Genomic DNA, 21102 nt, shown 5'->3' on the forward strand with positions numbered 1-21102 from the left:
CTGCCTAAATCCCTCACAGAAAAAAGATACAGTTCATTTTCCCTGTCTCACAACTTTCTGCTTATTATCCCCAGAGAGTCAGCTCCCAGGCACATGGAACAGCTGCTATTGTTATGTAAGGAGAAAGTATTAGCCTCCATCTTGGAAAGTGGGGTTCAGAACCACAGGGGATAAAATGGATTGTAGCATGCTCCAGCTTATGACAGACTCTCATGGCTGTTTTTTTGTAATATTCAAATAAAAATAATACAATTGTTTAATACCAACTCTACCTAACTAAATAAGAGCAATACACTGACTGAGAGAAAGGTGTGTCAACTTCCCCAATTAACTGCTAAGAAGCCTCTAGTAACCAAAATTAAGCTACACGTACCCTATCCCCTTCAGTACCCTTGTGTGCTTAGTTCCCAATGTATGGGAGCTCTTCTCCCAGTGAATAGATATTGATGGTTTGGCTGGAGCACATTCTTCTTTAAGAAGGATGGGGTTTTTTTAAGGGTCAAAAGCTCTTCTTTTCACCTAGGGAGTCAGGCTCAAATTAAGGAAGACTGTAACATGCTACGTTACCTAAGGCAGATGATTTTAAATTTAGAGTCTCAGCACTGCATGGCAGGAGTTTTTATTGATGATTTTCACAGACACATTCGGTTTGGTCTTTCATCTCTGAGCATCTTCCCCTATGTCTAGTTTAAACAGTTGAGGAATGTGTGTCTTGAAGCCTGTTATGAGGTAGGGGTTAGATTTGTGCAAAACTTTGACAATTTCCTGGGTTTTGACATGCAATGATTTGAACTGCCTGAATTTTGCTTTGAACAATCCTAATATCAGACAGTATTATCATTTTCAGATTGTAACTATCATTCTAATTCTCTCACATTTTGACGTTACAGTTGTTTTATTGACCTTTATGAGGCGTCCAAGTAAGATGTGGGCTACACTTAAAATGCTGTAGCAGCACAGCTGCACCACTATAACGCTTCAGCAGGGACACTACCTACAATGGGAGAGATTTTCCCATCAACATTGGTAATCTACCTCCCCAAAGGGTGGTAGCTAGATTGACAGAAGAATTATTCCGTGGACCTAGCGTTGTCTGCACAGAGACTTAAAATGGGTTTAACAATGCTGCTCAGGGGTATGGATTTTTCAAATCCCAACCGACATAGTTAAATTGACCTAATTTTCTACTGTAGACCAGGCCCCAGTTATAAGTATGTTCCATTCTGCTTTCTGCCTCTCACTGTCCCTTAGCCATGTCAACTCGTTCTCTAAGTTTTTATACCGCACTTTATTTTCTTTTATTTTTATACTACACTTTATTTTTTCCTGCACTATTTTCACTCCATGCATCTGATGAAGTGGGTTTTTTACCCACGAAAGCTTGTACCCAAATAAATCTGCCACCAGACTCCTTGTTTTTGTGGATACACGCTACAAACTAACACAGCTACGCATCTTATACTGCACTTATTTCATTGTATCTTTGTTCCAAGGTTTCTGCTTTAAACCCAATATCATCTGTGTGAGTGTTCACTTGCTCCAGCCTGTAATCAACTACTCTGACTAGTATCTTAATCTGGGTAAGGTTTTTGGTTGATGTGGGCTATGTAACTGTTATGACTTTGTTTTCTGTGTTCCCCACCTTTTCATCTCTGGGAAATCTATAAGACAGTGGTTATTTTGTTAGGCAGAGATGGTACATATTGTATTATAGACTAGACAGAGAGAGAGAGAGTGTTCTGGAGATTTTACTTTGATTCTTTCTTAGGGCTTGGCTACACTTGTGAGTTACAGAGCATTAAAGGAGCCCCAGGCATACTAGCTCACTACCCGTCTATGCTGGCAAGGCACGTAGAGCACTCTGACTCCATGGCTAGAGCACTCCTGGTACTCCACCTCAGCAAGTAGAATAATATTTGATGCACCCCTGCTGGAGCGCCCCAGTGTCAATGTGAACAAGGTGTTACATTATTGTGCTCAGATCAGCCTCTGGAAACATCCCATAATCCTCTTAAGTCAAGTGGCCAGTCTTGTCATTGTTTTGGATATGCCCTTTAAAAGCTCCGTTTCTGACAGCTGGCTGCTTATCTGCTCTGAGACAAAGCAACCATTACTATGGAATGCTGTGTGAGAGAGAGAAAGACGGGAGGGGAAGGGGAGGTCTGCTGCTGTCTGAACTTACAAACAGCATGCTGACATGCTCTCAGCCCCCCTAAAACCCACTCTCTCTCCCCCCACATATACACAACACACTCCCTGTCACACTCCACTCCCGGCCTTTGAAAAGCACGTTGCAGCCACTTGCTGGGATAGCTACCACAATGCACTGCTCTCTGTGGCCATTGCAAGAGCTGCTAATGTGGTCACACCAGTATGCTGTCAGCTGTCAGTGTGGACAGACTGCAGTGCTTTCTCTACTGCGCACTACAAAGGCTGGTTTAACTCAAAGCACTGTACATCTGCAAGTGTAGCCATGCCCTTAGTTTGTTTTCTTTAGTCTAAAATTAAAGTCACACAGATTGAAAGTGTATAGTTGATTTTCTTGTGTAGAAAAATGTAACTCTTTATTCTTCCCAGGCATCTGAGAGTGTTGTCCTGTAAGACTCCTGGCACGTCAAACCTTTTACTAGGCCTAAGGTAGTGACTTAGAGCAATGTGTAAAGCTAAAAACTCTAAGCATTGTTTACTTCCTTTCAGCATTATTACTGAGCAGAAGGATCTATAAGCAGAAATAATGTGCAGCTAAATGGCTATTTATCAAATTGTTTATGTTTATATAAAAGAGAGGCCAGCCACTACATCAGATTACAATGACAAGTGAACACTTAATTTTTTCCCTACATGTGCTAAATATAATTTAAAAAAAGTTAACAGCCATTCAGCAAACTGCCGTCTTGACAGTCACATGATGCGGAGCAAGGCTGAGAAATAGCAGAACTCTTCTATATTTCATATGCATGATAAAGCAGGGGCTTTCAAACTTGTTAAAAGGAAAGTTCAAATTAACAATGACCAAACAACAAAAACCCAACCCTTAGCTTTACTACAACTTTGACAGTTCCCTGTTAATAGGAATTACTATTATATTTAATTGTAATACCAATAGTCTATTAGTACTTTACATAATTAAGAGACAAGGTCCCTTCCTCAGAGTTCATCATTTAAGGACTCAGTCCTCTTACCACTGTGACTTCAAAGGGACTATCCACAGTAGTAAGACTTTGCATGTTCAAGCAGTAGTGAGTTATATAGACCCTATGCAAAATGAGAGTAGAGAAAGGGTTAATACTGGTCCAAGGAGAGGGAGGAGGTAGGACAGCTGGGCTCAGTTACACCTTCACTGTAAACAGGCTTTAATTTCAGAGTATATAAAGGTTAGAGCCTGGGCCCACAAGGTGCTGGATACATGGACTTGAGCAAAGGGATGTTATGCAAGGTAAATCACTTCTGAATAAAGACACAAAGCCTAGAATAAAGACTTGGGGCTAGATTTTGGTCCTTTTATGCAGCTCTGGTAATGTGAAGAGCTCACAATTACTTATCTATATGTGTAGGGTGAGAGTTGGGTGAGGGGGTGAGGATGGAAATAGCTCCAGAGCAGGAATAGTGTAGTGTCAATATGAGACCCCATGCTGAATGCTTCACCCCCTAATGTAGGAGTAGACTGGGAACAGGAGCAGGCAGGCACCTCCTGAGAAGCTCAGCACAGAAGTAGGTCTTTGGTGATTCTTGAAGACAGAGAATCAGCTAAGAGAGGTGCCTGGCAGAGGGGGTCTTCCACACAGATGCTAAAGAGCTAATGTACAGACAGAGGCTGGGGAACGTGCTGCAATGAAAAGTCACACAATTGACCTGACAGGGAGGTTTAGCTAGTCTTGTTACTGCCATGGATTTTCTGTGTTTGTTTTTTTAATTTAAACAACAGTTTTATATTTCTCACTGAAGTACATAAGCCTATAGGGAGAAGTGCATTTTAAGGAGGGACCTGCAGGTGGCAAGGGCTGAAGCAGGGTGAGAGGTATTATTTTGTCTCAGTCCCTCCTGTATCCTCTGACTGGCATTCACATTGGTAAGTAGCATTAGAAGCACATTTCTGCAGCTGCTTCATATGAGACTTCTCCCTAGGTTTATACACCACACAGCATAATGGTGTGTGAGCCCCAGTATTTTACTTCTCTTCCCTGACAACACATAGGTAGGATTGTTCTTTATATTACAGTAATGCCTAGAGGAATCAACTGAGATTGCAGCCCCATTTTACTAGGCACAGTACATAGTTATGTAGTCAGACACAGTTCCTGCCCTGAAATACTTGCATCTTAAATAAATAATGCAGACAAGACTAGGAGAAAGGAAATATTATTCCCATTTCATGGCTGAGAAAGTGCAACCCAGAGAGATTGAGTAACTGCCTAAGTCACACAGGAAGTCTGGCAGAGCCAAAGATTGAATCCCAATCTCTTGAGTCCTATCTAGTGCCTTAACCACAACATCATTCTTCTACTGCAGTGTTTTCCAAACTTGGGACATTGCTTGTGTAGGGAAAGCCCTGGTGGGCCAGGCTGGTTTGTTTACCTGCCGCGTCCGCAGGTCTGGCCGATTGCGGCTCCCACTCGTTGCTCCAGGCCAATAGGAGCTGCTGGAAGTGGCATGGGCCGAGGGACGTACTGGCAGCCACTTCCAGCAGCAACCATTGGCCTGGAGCAGCGAGTGGGAGCCCCAATCGGCCGGACCTGCGGACGCAGCAGGTAAACAAACTGGTCAGGCCCGCCGGGTCTTTCCCTGCACAAGCAGTGTCCCAAGTTTGGGAAACACTGTTATATGGGTTAAGACTTGATTTCTCTCTTCTTGTTCTTCTCTCTCTCTCCAATCCTGAGAAGAGGGTAGAGTACCATGTTTGGTCTTGTATTCAATGTATTTATAGTGTATAAAGAACAGGAGTACTTTTGGCATCTTAGAGACTAACAAATTTATTTGAGCATAAGCTTTCGTGGGCTACAATCCACTTCACTGGATGCATAGAATGGAACATATAAGAAGAGTGTGTATGTATATACAGAGAAGATGCCATACAAGCTCTAAGAGGCTAATTAATTAAGATGACCTGTTATCAGCAGGAAAAAATCTTTTGTAGTGATAATCAAGATTGTCAACTGTCTGTAATTGACCAAGAGGTGTAAGGAAAGTTATATGGAAAAAGATTCAAGTAGTGTAATGACTCAGCCATTCCCAGTCTCTATTCAAGCCAGAGTTAATGGTATCTAATTTGCAAATCAATTCATGCTCAGCAGTTTCTCCTTGGAGTCTTTTTGAAGCCTTTCTATTGCAAAATTGCCACCTTCAGGTCTGTTACTGAGTGGCCAGAAAGGTTGAAGTATTCTCCTACTGTTTTTTGAGTGTTATGATTCCTGATGTCAGATTTGTGTCCTTTTATTCTTTTGCGAAGAGACTGTCCGGTTTGGCCAATGTACATGGCAGATGCTTTGCATCTGGTCCCTATCTTCTGACCTGTCTGCCTTTGGTGGCTTTACCAGGGCTTAGAATTTCTGCTGGCCATCAGGGTCACTAGAACATTGGAGCCTTCCCAGTCTGTCCCCAGGAAAGGTTCTATACACATAAGTTATTAAAACATTATAGAAAATGCTACAAATAAAAAAATATATCAAGCAGAGAAGGAAAAAGGTAACACTTCAGTGTGTAATTATTTTTTCTATCAGGATCAACTGTGGAGAGATCTCAGTTTCACCATAGAAAAATGACTTAAGTGTCATTCAGTGGGGAACAAATCTGCAGCTTTGAAGACGAAATAAGAATTTAGCTATCAGTATAAAAGTAAATTTTTCTAATGAGAACACTAGTCGCAAGAGAAAAGGATGATTAAATAATCTCTATAAGCACCTTCCTCAAGACAGTGCATCAGAGCAGAAAAAGTGATTTGTCATATGATCCGTTGCTCTCTACATCTTTAAAGAAAACACGCCACATACCAAGCTGGTTGTTTCAAGGGTGACTGATATGTCTTTAGCCTGGAAGTGAAGAACATAGAGCAGCAGAAACAACTGAATTCTTTAATCTTTCAGCTATGTTTGGATATTTTCTTATTCATCATCAATATGGGAAACAGCTCTACAACCAAAAGCTGAGTGAAAACCAAGGGAAGGGACCCAAATCCAGAGAGAGAGAGAGAAGGCACAAACTCATCAAAGGAATCTTTTGAGTGAGTAGTTACTGATCAATAATTGTATGATGAAATTCAATCACTGGGTTATGACATTTAGGCCATGGCTACACTTGCAAGTTGCAGCGCTGGTGGGGGGGGTTACAGCGCTGCAACTTAGCAGGTGTCTACACTTAAAAGCTCAGCCAGCGCTGCAACTCCCTGTTTGCAGCACTGGCTGTACACTTGGGTCTGCTTCCTGTGTAGCGAGTCCAGCGCTGCTGTTGCAGCGCTGGTCATCAGGTATGGAACACTCACAGCATTTTTATTGCTCCAGGGTACTAGGATTATCAGCATTCTTTTCAGCCTCTCTGGTCACGCTTAGCACTCCAGCCTGGGTTCAGAGCCTGGAGAGGAGGGGGAGGGTGTAGAGTAACCGAGGGGAGAGCGGGGCTTGCCGCACTCTGGCGGAGCTCAGCGGGAGAGCGGGCTTGCGCGCTCGCGGAGCTCCGGCGGGGAGCGGGGCTTGCGCTCTGGTAGTTGCAGATCATTGAGGACTTTCAAGAATTGTAGATGCTTTCTGTAACAACCACACACACACACAAATACTTCTCTGCCCCTTTTATCCAGGAAAGGAATAACAAGTATAGATCAAAATGCAAAACTACCAAACATTTATTTTCATCCTCTATTCTACATCACTACAGAGCCTGGCTTAATCGAGTTCTGAGTTAACTTGAAGAACAATGCTACACTTTCTTGTCATGACCGCTGCAAAGGCAATTCACTGTGCCGAGAGAGCTACATTTGTTCTCCTGGTCTTGCATGCCTCTGCTTAAGCATTTTGTATGGTATGTAACCAAGTCAAGGAGCTTTCCTTTCAGCTGAGGACAGGTATGCCGAGACTTGACAGCCATTTTTCAAACAGCTGGAACGGAGCCCAGCCAGAGCACGGCAAGCTCCGACTCCGCAATCCGGCTGGAGCCCCGGCCAGAGCGGGCAAGCTCCGCGACTCCGCAATCGCCGGCTGGAGCCCGGCCAGAGTGCGGCAAGCTCCGCGACTCCGCTCTCATGACTGGAGCCCCGGCCGGAGCGCGCAAGCCCGCCGGCTGGAGCTCTAGCTGGGAGAGCGGGGCCATGCGCGCTCGCCAGCGATTCACTAAAGGAGCGGGACCATGAGCAGACGAGCCGGGATGGGGTAAGTTTAAAAAATAATAAATAAAAGGTGCCCTCTTAGGCGGGGGGTCCGATTCCTGGCAGCAGGGTCGTGGAACAGGAAGGAATGACCCGCACACTTCCGTCCCCTTCACAACGCAAAATGGGACCAGGTGCTCTGTGGGATAGCTGCCCACAATGCACCACTCACAACAGCGCTGCAACTGGTGCAAGTGTGGACACACTGCAGCGCTGGTCGCTGTCAGTGTGGACACACTGCAGCGCTGGTCGCTGTCAGTGTGGACACACTGCAGCGCTGGCCGTACACAGCTGTACGAGCACAGCTGTAACTACCAGCGCTGCGAAACTGCCAGTGTAGCCACAGCCTTAGACACCTTATACACTGCTACATTAGCAGTTCATCTTACACATGATTCAGGATCCCCAGACTCCCACTAGCCGTGACAGGCTTGCCAGCAATCCCCATTCTATGAACCTTTGGTTGGAAAAATTCCTTTTGTGTTCCCTTTCCATTGAGGAGCCTCTCTAGTGGTCAGGTTCCCCTTTGAGATCTGTCTGTGCAGGGAAAGGGAGAGAAGTTTCCTCCTCTTTTCATTTGTACTGAAACTATAAGTCTCTCTTAATTCTGTGATGTTATAAACTGGACTGCATGCTCAGCAGCTGGGGAAGTTACAATTTACTTCATATTTCTTTCCTCAGAGCTTGCTTTATGTAACAGGACTACTGCCTCCTTACTAACACTCAGTGGGAGTGTTTTGGTTGCTAGCTCCCAGAACTAAAAGGGGAGGAGTCAATGGGAAATCAGGACCCTGAGATTGACAGTCCCCAGGAACAATGGTGAGAGGCCAATGCCCCGGGTCAGCCTGATTGACAGGGCAGGCAGGCTAATCAGGGAGACAGAAGGCCAGGATGGGTCTCATCCTCCACCTGAGCTGGAATTGCCTGGGTCAGACAGAGTGGGCCCCAGCTAAGGAGAAAGTAGGAGCCCAAGCTAAGCTGGAGAGCAGAGCTGTAGCCAAAGAGCCAGAGACACAACCCAGGGAGAGCAGATCCTGCACTGGGAGCAGAGCTGCAGCCATAGAGCCAGAGACACAGCCCAGGGAGAGCAGATTTTGTGCTGGGAGCAGAGCTGCAGCCACATAGCCAGAGAGACAGCCCAGGAAGAGCAGATCCTGTGCTGGGAGCAGAGCTGCAGCCACAGAGCCAGAGACATGGCCCAGGGGGGAGCAGATCCTGTGCTGGGAGCAGAGCTGCAGCCATAGAGCCAGATGTGGTGAGCAACTGGGGCCAGCCAAGGGGGGGGACCTTAGGCAGAGGGCCCAGTGCAGAAAGACACCCCCAGCCAAGGGTCCTTGCAGGCCAGGCTGGGTGGGGGTTCTTAAGTTGACGGGGGGCTGACGCTGGGAGGAAGGGTCCACCCATCCAAAGCCCAGAGGTGTGCGGCCACCACCATTGCAAGTGTCCAACCCACAGCATCCCTGCAGCACAGCCAGGGCCTGAGATAGAGGCCTGGGACCTACGAGGAACAGACTGTGAACTGCCTTGATGTCCAGAGACACTGTTTGTGGTGTTCCCTGCCACGGAGCAGGGTTATGTGTTTTCCTTTAACCTTTCTCATTTTTCCTTATTCTTTTTTAAAATTAATTGTTAATTAAACAACTTGTATTTGCTTTAAATGGTATGGTATTTCGTCTTCAAAGCTGCAGATTTGTTCCCCTCTGAATGACACTTAAGTCATTTTTCTATGGTGAAACTGAGATCTCTCCAGCATCAACAACTGGGAGGAGTGAGAATGCAGCCTTCCCCATTCCTTTTTATAACTCTGTCCAGATCAGCTATACCATAGGCAGGAACCTGGTAACCCTTTGCATGCCAGAACATCTTTTCAGCTTGTCTCACATTCTGAATTAAGCTCACCAGTCCAGAGCAGACATTCCATAGCAGTCTTACCAATTCAAAAGTAAACTAACTTTTGACATTAGAATTTAATCACCAAATTTTGATGTTGGACACAGGATCTCAGCAATGGAAAGACCAGATTTTATCTTAATTCTCTCTTATTTTCTGGGTATTTTTGTTTGTTTACTACAAAGTGGCAAAAAAAAAAATAGAAGAATTTTTGAATTCTGCAATCCTCTCTTTCTAAGCTGCCAAAGTTCTGGAACCCCTATACAAATCACTTCAAATTTGATACAAAAATTCTACCTTCATACCACAAAATTCTACTTTCTACCATCACCCTCAAAATTCTGTGTAAAATCAGACTTGTATTAGAAAATCTAAACTATGGAGTGGCTCCAATGCAAATCTGCCTTTCTTAGGGCTCTTTATATAGCACCTGGTAGTATCTATATAGCACCTGGTAGTATGCCAGATTTCAAAGGCATTTAGATGCCTAACTCAATCAGCATCTTACAAAATCCACTCTTGTATCTGTAGAGCTTTAGGATGCAATATACTCGAAAGGTACTGTACAATCCATCTGAAGTTTTGATTGCGGGGAGGGAGAAACCAGTAAAGCTTGTGTTCCTGTTCCAAGCAAGTCATGGAGATTGGAGTCAGTATGGGATCTGAATCTGGATTTCCCCAAAGTTCAAGGGGTGTCCTTAAGATGGGTTCCAATTCAACTCATTATAGTCGTAGGACCGAATAGTGAAGTTCAGATCCAGGTCTAGGTCTGGATCCCAAATTCCCTGAAATTTGGGGAGATTTAAAGTCATGGTTGCAATTTGCTCATCTTTATTTTGGTTGACTTTAGTTACTGTAGAAACAATGATGTCAAGGGTATGCGGCACATAACTGATGAGACGGAGTGTTTCTGAGCATCATCCCCTAATAATGCAGCTCTGTTAGGAAGAGCTGGGGACCGAGGCCTGGATCTCAGGAAGGTGTATGGAAGGAGGACCCATGTGGTGGGCCTGGGGGTGGGGAGGCACATAGGGCTATTAGGGGGTATGAGGACATTGGGGAAGCAGGTGTCTTACTATGGGCAGGCCCGGCTCTAGGCACCAGCTAAGGAAGCAGGTGCCTGGGGCGGCAAATCTGAAGGGGCGGCACTCTGTCCGTTCTTGGGGCAGCATTCCGACTCGTTTTCTTCTTTGGTGGCAGTTCGGCAGCAGCTTTTTCTTTTTTTCTTTTTTTGGCAGCACTGCTGCAGCCACTTTTTTTTTTCTTTGCTTTGCTGCTTGGGGTGGCAAAAGAGGTAGAGATGGCCATGCCTGGGGGGAAAGAAGGGAAGTTGATTTTTGAAGTTGGTAAGCCTCTTGGTCAATCAGGTTATTGAGTGATTTATCTTTGCAGGGAAAAGGGTGAGAGCCTTATACTTTTTTAATTAAATGAAATATCCCTCAACATCCTGTACTAAATGTTGTAGCTGACATTCCCTATCAATGTTCCAAAATCAAAAGTTGTTAACTTTTGGAAATCAGACTTCTGTCCACTAAAAGTTTGACCTGGGCACTAGATCTCTGTGAGAGGAGTCTAGTAAGTGAAATTGTTTTTCTCTACTTTCTTTTTTTATATTGGGACAAAGTGGCATAAAAATGTTAAACTCTCTGAATTACTTGCATAATTTAGGAACCAGTTGTCCAATTTACTAAAAATATCATATTTAACCTACCAATTTTGGCTATTATGGTCTGGGAAAGAGCAAAACTTTGAGCTCATAATGGACATTCAGTTGCAACCATGATTATGGAGCAACTGCAACTGCTATGGCTGCTTTTATTAAACTGCTGCTGTGTGTTTGAGAGAGTGTGTTGGATTGCACGGGTGTGTGGCCATTGCCTGGGGTGGGGTCTTGTGTCTGTTTTACACATAGGCAACATTTGTGAATTTTGCTATGCCAGTACATTACTGTCCCATCTGAGCTTCGCTTTCTTTGCTATTTCTAAAGCACTTGGTATCAAAATGCGAGTACCCCGTGTGTGTGTGTAATTATATATGGGGTGCCTGTGTGGTGTGAGCAGGGGATGGCGTGTGTGTGTGTGTGTGAGAGAGAGAGAGAGAGAGGAGGAGGGAAATGTGTGCCTGCCCAGCAGTGAGGGCACTCTCACACCTCATCACGAGCTGACAGTGAAGAAGGAACAGTCGGTATTGCCAAAGGTCGCAGAGGACAGTGCCCCAGCCAGCGCTGGGAGGGGAGTCCTGTGTTACATACACTCTGGCAACCAAGCGAGGGTCAGCCTGGCATGGTATGGGGTGTAGCTGGAGGAAGTGGGTGCGGGGAGCAGCCAGCCGGTTGCTGTGCGGAGGTGTGTGTGCGCACACTGCGATGTAGCTCTGTGGCACACGGGGGAGGGGAGAGATTGCTCCTATTGTATGAGTATCCCCGTCGAGATCAGACCCTCCTCCCCGGCTCACAGCACTGCGGCCGCAGTAGGCGTGTGGGGGTACCGGGCTGTCGGTGCTACTACGTCACCCCAGCGGGAAATTCCCACTCGCGGGGAGGAGCGGCCGAGGTAGAGCCGGCAACAGCTGAGCAGCAGCAGCAGCAGGGCGCGGAGCTGCTGCCGGCGCCGAGCGTCCCGGGCAGAGAGCGCGTGTGTGTAGCGGGCACCATGGCTGGTAAGTGTCCCCGGGGCGCCGCCGCGCCGTCTCCATCGCGCGGGACCCTGCCCTGGGCGCCGTGGGGCCCGCTGCCCTTCCCCTTGCAGTGTGGAGAGCTGTCGGGTTTGCTGTGCTGGCTGCAATCCCTCTCTGCTTTAGGCGTTTAAAAACCTCTGAAACCCCGGGGCGGCGGGGGGGGGAGACACTAGGTTGTCTGGGGCTGCCTGCAAATAAGGAATACTTTAAGCATGTGACTACATGTCTAACTGCTATGAAACGGAGTGAGCTGGGCTGGCGTGTCCTCCTCAGCCAGCCTGGGCAGGGCTCTGGGCTTGGCAGAAGGCATCTGCCTTCCAGTCATGCCGTGGAGAGGGCACCAGCTCCCGCCAGGCTTGACTGACATTATTTGACCTCGCCCAATGGCAGATTTCTGAGTCTGACATGGCTGTTCACTCAGGGACTGCTGTGTGTGCAAGCCCACTAAAGAGAGCTCCCCTAGAGCCGCTGTGAGAATAGGCTTCAGAGTGACACACAGGAAGAGGTGAGGTGGGGAAGGAAAGAACTAATTTTTGTTGTTGTTGAAAGGAAGTAGCAGTGTGAGAGCTGGTCGATGAGCAGTCTGTTCACGTGACATGCGGATTTCAAGCGTGTGGCTTTTTGTGAGAGGTGTTGATAGAATTTAACAGACCAAATTCATCCTGGGTATAAATGGCAGCAATTCTGTTGACCTTCATTATAGTTGTGTCCTCAACATTTTAAATCCCCCCTTCTAGGGTAAATCATTAGGAAATCAAAGAGAATAATATTGAACAAGTGTAAAATATACACAGAAATGTCCCTGTCTGTCAGTGTGTTTTTGCAGCAGGAAGTGACTACCCTTCCTGAGGCAGTGGTTATTAACAAATGGTCATAATACATTAAGGCAGAGAGACTATAGGCTACCTAAAGTTATGGGGAGGAGCTTCTTCATAACTAACTTAAATGAAGCTTTTAGTTGAGAGCTTCTGTGGCAGAGGAACAAAATTAAATAATCCGTTTATTTAAACAATACATTGTATATAAATTGTGTATATATTTTCAGACTTGGGTACCTAAAGTTAGGCACCTAAATCTGGATTCAAGCAATTAAATATCTGAGTTGGCCCCCAAATCCCTGTTAAAATGCCTAAAATAGGTGTTCAGGGGTCTAATTGTAAACACTCACATTTGCAAATGTGGCCCCAATGTTCCATTTTGTTTTCAGGTGACGTATATAGGGAAATATAATGTCCATATTGTTTATAGGACAGTTGCATTCACTTTCCCCTCGACCCTCACATGGTAGAAGGTGGGAGAAGCAAGGCTGGTTATTTGACCAACATGGGCATCCTTTAACAAAAAAACAATTGTGGTGGCATTGGGGGTTGGGCCTGGTTTAGGGAATATTGGGGGAACCTGCCCCTTACGCAGAAATGAGCTCCATCCGCTGCTCTGACATCTGGGGTAGGGATGCTGGGCACTAACCCACTTTTCACAAGCATTTGTCTGTTTTGTTTGTATGAAGCCCCTCCTGGGAGCCACTGTTTCTTCCCTCCTTTGATGCTTAACATCTGGGAGGAAGGCACTGGTTCCACCCTGCCTTACCTTCCCATTAATAAAGCAGATTTTTTTTAAGGGGGGGCAGAGGGGAAGGAGAAGAGTAAATGCCTGCCAGCTGCAGGGAGCTTTTTAGGAGAGTCTCCCCTTTCTCATCAGGGCAGCCAAGAGACTGCCTGCTTGCAAGCTGCTAGGAGCCTAGGCTCCTTCTCAGCAGTCATAACTGGGAATGGAATTTATTCCTGCTGTGAGGATGGGTACTCCCAAGGGATCCTAATGTGTCATTTTACCCCTTGAAAGGAACGTAACAAAGCATTTACATTTAAAAAATGGCAGCCATATGGGACAGTTGCTGCCTCTGATCCTCATGGCTTGTGGCAATCTGAGGGTCAAGAGTAGAAAGCTGCACTTTAAAGCAATCACCCAGAACTTGCCTCTCACAATAGAAAATCTCCCAATTGCAAAGGTTAATGTGACATGAAAAGCCCCAGTTGTTTAAGCGGTGTATCCTGGCTAATGCATTTGTGCAGTAATTTATGAGGATCAATACATATTGTACATGAATAGGTTGTCAAATTTTACTAGTGATTTTTGGCTGCTTAAATGTTTAGGTGCCCACCTTAAAGGGACCTGAGTTTCAGTGGAGGTTAGGTGTACAGTTCCTATAAATTGTCTCAAGTTGAGCACCTAAAAACTGACTGCCTCCCTCCCCAAATCACTAGTCACATCTGAAAATCTTGGCCTATTTTTCTTATTCTGTCACTTAAGACTGTATTGCTAAAAAGGTGACAGTTGTGATTTTTAGAAGCAATATTTAAATCCTTGTCCAAGTTGCCCTTAGGTGACCCTAAGGAACGAGTTAGTGAACAAACATAACATTTGAATCGGTTTAAGCAAATGTTTAAAAGATTCTGATAACTTTCAAAATGGCTCATTGAAATCTAAAAGAAAAATGAATCATTGCTCAAATATAGAGGCTAAATTTACACTATAAGTCTCAGATCTGAGGAAGACATCAGTTGGCTAGTGTCAGCTTAGTGCTCAACTGAATCCAGGTCACATCAGAACAGGTCATGGCCAAAATAAATTAGTATGACAATAAGAGGCAATACCAGAGAAAGTGATCACAGATTTGGTAGCCAAAGGAATCCAAAGTTGTAATTTAGTTTCTCTTGGTCTCAATGAAGCACTTGCATTCCACATCCTTTCAAAAGTTTGTCCTCCAGAATCTTTCATGGGTATTTAAAATTTTTAATTTTAGAACTGGTTGCATTAATTAGAGTGGTTGCTGGGAGGAAAAATGTTCCCAAACCTATATATGATATGTGAATGTCTGCTCAGTCAACCACTGCCAGTGTACCTGTTTGATCTGCTTATCTAAATACTGGCTCTTAATCAGATAAATCAAATTATTGAATTCACACACAATTTAAAAAAAATTATATTGTATTTTAGAGCAGATAAGCTGAAACAGTAGATATCTATCTCTGTTATCTGCGACTAATATGTTTTCAACTTATTAGTAATTGGTGAAGGAATATTTCAGCAGGGGAAGTTCTTAACTTCCTAGTGTTCACAAGCTTCTCTTCTAGTTACTATTCTGTAATGTCACATGACAAGAAAGAAGTAGTACATGAAGCAGTTGTGCCTCTAAACTACCTCTGTTTAGAAGGTTCACAGTTCATGAATGCTCGGGTAGAGGGTTGCTTGTTCTGAATTAAGAATATATTTGTACTTGTTTTAGGTTGAATCAGAATATTTTGTAGTAGGTCTGTGACCAGTACTCCTCTCTGGCCTGCTATGGGGGCGGCAAATACTTAATATGTAAGGCCTAATTTTTCAGAAGTGCCCACTGATTTTGGGGTATGCGCATTGGGACACCTGATCCACAGATTCCGAACAGGGTATCTACACATGATTTGGAGGGGCAGAATTTTCCCACCAATGCCACCATAATGTCCATACCTAATGTACCCCTCTGCATTGGGATTTTGTGTAGTGACTTTGCATTGTTGATAGTCAAACTCCCACCACTCTGTGCCCCGCCTCCACCTCATTCACACACTCCAGATACTGCATCAGATTGTGTCTCCATAGAACACTCTCCAGCTGAATGCCAGAATTGTAGTCTCATGGCATTGACTCTTCGCACAGCCTGTGCCCTCTGTGCAGAGGAATCTGTGTCTCTGCTAGTTGGAGGCAACATTTGATTCCATGATCCAGTTGTTTTTCCTGCAGTGCATAGAAAGATGCATGGTATGTCACAGCCAACTTCCCTTTGTTCTTCAGCTTTCCCTGAACTCATCACTGAGGTCCAACCAGACTTCTCCAGATAATTCAGGAATTCCACTTTCAAATACAAATCCTCACTTCAAGACAAATGCTTTGCACATATTTCTCCTTCCCTGTTTCCATTGCACGTTCTTGGGCATTAGGTATTCTAGTCAAAGGCAGAGCATCCTTGAAAGCCCTTTGCAGTCACAGCTGCAGTTTTGCATCAGATCTTTGGCAGTCATGGTGAAGAACCTGCTTCCTAAAGGTAGACAGGGAAACCAGTATTTGCTTCCATCTTTTAGTTTTAATTCTGATGGCTGGTGATGTATTGAACTGTCTGTGCTTTAAACTTTAAACTGTCTGTGCTTTCTCAGTTTAGATATGCTTTTTTTGTCACTGATACAGAATCAAGTCCCAGATCTTAAATCAGTGTAACTTTCATTCCTTGCTGTACTCACATTATCACTGATGGCTTCACTAGTTTCTACCACTGATGTCATTGAGAATTTACATCTCATTTTCTTTTAAATTATGTATTGCAGTTTTCAGTGCATTCATGCAAATACAAATACAGTATCATAACAAAAAGAGAAATAGGCATGCTGGGATACAGAGCACAATAATCCTAAGGCCAATAAACATAAGTACAAATAAAACTATTAGTACTTCCTTTAATATGGATTTGTATGTTTCTTCCATTTCAGTTTCATGTCTCAGTGGTTAACTAAAGCTAATTAAGCAACATTTTACTCTTCCAGAATTACTCCTCATTGCCATTGCAAGAATGTCCGCTTTTGATGTAGTTTATATTTCTTCTACTCTAAAAACTACATGTTCCTGTCTGGAGGCCCTTTGTCTGTGAGAGTGGGGATTGTGAAATAGTCTCAGCTGTGTTGCTTTGGCAAGAGCACATTAATTTACAGAAAATGGGAACAAGAAATGGATGTCTCATATTGCTACAAAGAGTGATGATTCTAAATCTCCATGAGCCTTGGTTCACACAAACACTTTCGTGTTTCTTGTCTACCTGGTGCCTGGTTTAGTAAAGCTGTAGATGATAATTTGGTTCTTCAAGAAAGAAAATCAAATTAAAATTACATTTAATTTCTAATCTGTGGAGGTTACTGCGTCATTGGGTTTTGCTTTCCCACAAGCACACACCTACTGTTAAGCAGTGGGGGTGACTTAAGTAACCTTTATTTCAACCACAAATTAAATCTACATAAAGACAATTGAGGGCTGACTTTTAAAATGCAGTTGATGTCATCAATGGGTGAGACACTAACCCTTTAGACGTGTATAGTGAAGGTAAACTTATAGGTTAAAGTAGAGATATTAAGGTCCTTGAAGCAATTGCTATAAAACAGTCATAACTGACAAGACTCTATATGGCTTTGACAGGTGACCTGGGTGGGTGGGGTTGTGGGCACATCTACGTATATTTGCACACACATACATGTATATCTGTGTCTCCTAAGTTACATGATGATTAGGCACTTTATAATTCCTTAGATACTCATTTCTTTGTTTTAATAACAATGCTTAGTATGTGTTTAGCAACTTCTATCTGTAGATCCTAAAGTGCTCCACAAAAGTGTGTATCCTAATCTCTGTTTATAGATGGGGAAACCAAAGCACAGGAGAGATTAAGTGATAATGCCCAAGGTGATAGAGCTGATCATTGGTAGAGCCTCCTGACTCCCTTTATGGTGCCCCAGCCACTGGACTATGCTTGTGAGACAAGTATAAGTAGTTTTGAGTGTGTGAGAGACATCTGCACACAATTTATGGGTCCAATTCTATGAGATGCTAAGAAACCTGATTTCTCATTGAAGTCACTCCTGTGTTGCTTTTGTGGGTTTTTGTTTTATTTTACCATCTCTGTTTCTATGATTTATTATTCTCTGGCTAGTCATGTTTATTCTGACCAGAAGACAGCATGTGCAAAAGGATACCTCAAGAAGGGGGAGAGCTTAGGAAAGGGACAGTCCTTTTAAAAAAGCAGGAGCCAAGGTGATGGCCAGCATGTATTGAATACGTCGGGTCATTTTCTGATGTCATTTCTAAAGTTGTCAGATGTTGACCTGGACATTCACTGGCTGGAAAGTGGCTTATTTGGTTACTTCCATTTTATGAGAAGTTGGCTAAAAACAATGTTAAGGCTCATTCTGTCATTCCAAAAGGATTCGGCAAAAAAATATGAAATAGTGGAATCTTGGAAACTAGAGACATGAGACAAAATTCTCTTTGGTTCAGCTGATGGGGTTACACCGATATAACAAAGTTCAGATTACTGTGAAACTCTTTGGTAACTTTCTCCAATTTAGAAACATCCAAATTGTCTCCAGCCTTGTTCATAGATTAGTAGACTTTAAGGCCAGAAGGGACCATTATAATCATCTAGTCTGACATTTTTGCATAATACAAGCCAAAGCACTTCACCAATGGTTCCTGCATCAAGCCCATAGCTGCTGGTTGAGCTATAGCATATCTTTTAGAAAGACATCCAGCTTGATTTAAAGACTGTTCCCCCTCAGCCAGCAACAGAACTTCTATGCACATCACCATTCCATAGCTATCAGTCAATATAAAAGTAAAGGTCAATATGCTGTGACACAGATGGAGTTCTTCTTTTCTCTTACACATTATTCTTTCAAGAGCTGTTGTCACTTAACTCCTAGAACAGGAAAGTGGAGTAAACTAAGTGATTGATAGTACAGCAATAAAAGACTGTTTGGGCCCAACAAATCTAGTAGGAAACGATATTCTTGTGAACCAGTGCATGCCAGCTTTGAGTTGATGAGTCCCAATATAAGCCATTTTGGCAGCAACAAAAGGTTTTAATACTGAAATGTATTTCTCCCCCAAAACTCCTATAGAACTGTCCAAAATATATGTTGGAAGGAATGAGTGGATCTTCCATCTCCTTTAATGTCGACTTTGGGTACAACAATTGAAGTTCCAACATTGTTTTGCTGACATGCTGTAGGATCTTTGCTCCCAAATGTATTTAACTGTGCCATATTACCATTCCTGCTTCTTTGTAATGCACATCCAGCTTGTCTGTGTAGGACGTTGTTATATGAGCATGGGGTATAAGTCAGTTCAGAATTTGACCATGTGTGTGTTCCAACTAAAATAATTCAGTTTCTAAACTAAACCTTTTATTTATTCATTTTTGCTTTTCCAGTATTTGCTGCTCACATACCACTAGGCTGTTATGTCACTGCTTGACTGGCTAGCATTTTCAGTGTTGTCAGTGAGGGTGGAATTTACTGTATTTAGACTTAAGTGGGGCCCAGGCCTTGTCCTGGCCCTGTGTAGAGGGTGAATGTCACCCTGAAAAAGTATGTAGATTCCTGCTAAGTCAGGATCTGTCCAAAGCCTTAACTAATGTCAGCTCCACTGTCTCCTGACTCCCATTCCCTGAAAGTTGCCTTCTCACTCACTGGGCCCTTTGACAGGTTCCCAATAGCCTTTACTAAAATCTTGTGAGAACTCTTGCTGTTCATGCTGGCTCGTGTGGGAAATTGACAGCTCAAAGTATAGCAATGCAATTTCTGGGACCACAGTAAAGAAACTGAAAGCATTAGGGGATTTTGTCTAATTTGCATAGAATTTATTGCTTCACTGCAATAGAAGCTAAATCAATCGATTCAGAGGAAACACCTTCATTCTGAGGGGGCTTGCATTCAGAAAAATGTACTATAATTAAAAATATCATCCAGTCCCTTGGACTAAATGATCTGTTCATTTTGACATTATGAAATAATCTTTCAGCAGACAGGCCCTCACCGCTGAGAGAAACTGAGCTCCATGGCGAGGGAGCCCTACTGATGATTATATTATAGCAGTGCCTAGAAGCTGCCTCCTCTGAGGTTCCCATTGTGTTCATACACACAGGCGTGGTCTACACTAGAGTAGGGGGGATTGATCTGTGTTATGTAACTTCAGCTATGTGAATAACACAGCTGAAGTCAACGTACTTAGATCTATTTACCGTAGTGTCTTCACAGTGGTAAGTTGACAGCTGAGGCTCCCCCATCAACTCCACCTGCACCTCTCCCCCTGGTGGAGTACTGGAGTTGACGGGAGAGCGCTCAGCAGTCAATTTATTGCGTCTTGACTAGATGTGATAAATCAACCTCTGCTGGATCGATCACTGCCCGTCGATCCAGCCAGTAATGTAGACAAGCCCACAGTAAGAGAAAGACCCTGCCATGAGGAGCTGCCAGTCTAAATATATAAGAGGAGATGAGTGAGAGAAAGCATGTATCATCACCCCCATTTCACAGAGTGGAAACTGAGGCACAAATAAACTAAATGATTTATCCAAAATCACCCAAGAAATCTGTAGATGATCCAGGAGTAAAACCTAGATCCCAGTCCAGTGCTTTAACCATAAAGCCATCCTTCCTTTTGCTTTTTAAGCTGTATAGTGTTGTAACCTTAAACATTTTCATTTTCCTAAAGGTGGGTGTGAACCCTGCGTCGAAATATTTGAGCAACCCAGGCAGAGAGGCATGCGTTTCAGGTACAAATGTGAAGGACGATCAGCAGGCAGCATTCCAGGAGAATGTAGTACCGACAGCAATAAGACATATCCCACTGTAGAGGTAATACTGTTGTTGTCTATAATTATTTTTTACATTGCACCATGCTGCAGGTGTGCATGGGACTTTAGACAGTAAATAAAGGGCCTGATTCTCCATTCTGTAATCCTGCTTTTTTGTTTGTTTTTCTTTCTCTATCATATCTTCACTGAAGCTGATGAAGTTAAAACAACTAACATAACAGAGTGGAGAATAAGGCTTTTGGTTCCTACTCTGCAAAGCTTACAGTCTAAATTGACGGCAGTCAGACAAGCTGCAGAGGGAGATAACAAGCCAGGGTGATGGAAGGAAGGAACACAGAGTATGCTTACTTGGTGGCTTGGGTTGTTCAGGATGGATCGGGTTTGTTCTTAGCTTTTTGTTTGTTCTGAGTACTTGCGTAACTGTGTTTTTTAACAATTGAGGGGGAGTTAACTAGAGGACTGATTGCACGTTCTGAGGAGGGTTTTGAAGGAGGTTGGGGTACAGGGTTTGGGAAGGGTATTCCAGCTGCGGGGAGTAGCATGGGAGAAAGCACAGAGGTGCTTGTTACAGATGGGAACAAAGGGAGCCTGGGATGAGGTGGATTTGGGGGAATATAGGGATCAAATAGATAGATTCATATAACCAGTGATTCAGAGGTAGAGCTGTACAGAGCCTGGTAAACCCCAATGAGGGTTCTGAAGTTGAGGTGGAAAGGGATGCAGAGTCAATAAAGCAGTTGAGAAAGGGGAGTGATGTGGTCAGAGCAGCAGAAGATAGGGTGACCAGATGTCCTGA

General features: G+C 43.9%; 1 protein-coding gene across 1 annotated transcript in view; it reads left to right on the plus strand.

The window, feature by feature from the left end:
- The first annotated feature begins 11469 nt into the window (after positions 1–11469).
- The window catches only part of REL (REL proto-oncogene, NF-kB subunit), a 46404-nt gene continuing 36771 nt past the window's right edge, over positions 11470–21102 (plus strand). Inside the window, exons 1-2 of the mRNA XM_032766737.2 lie at positions 11470–11899; positions 20204–20346. Of these exons, the coding sequence (XP_032622628.2) occupies positions 11524–11899; positions 20204–20346 (519 nt within the window). The 5' untranslated portion in view covers positions 11470–11523. The remainder of the gene's footprint in view (positions 11900–20203; positions 20347–21102) is intronic.

The sequence above is a fragment of the Chelonoidis abingdonii genome, chromosome 3 (assembly GCF_003597395.2).
Source record: "Chelonoidis abingdonii isolate Lonesome George chromosome 3, CheloAbing_2.0, whole genome shotgun sequence".
In the NCBI taxonomy this organism is placed as follows: domain Eukaryota; kingdom Metazoa; phylum Chordata; order Testudines; family Testudinidae; genus Chelonoidis; species Chelonoidis abingdonii.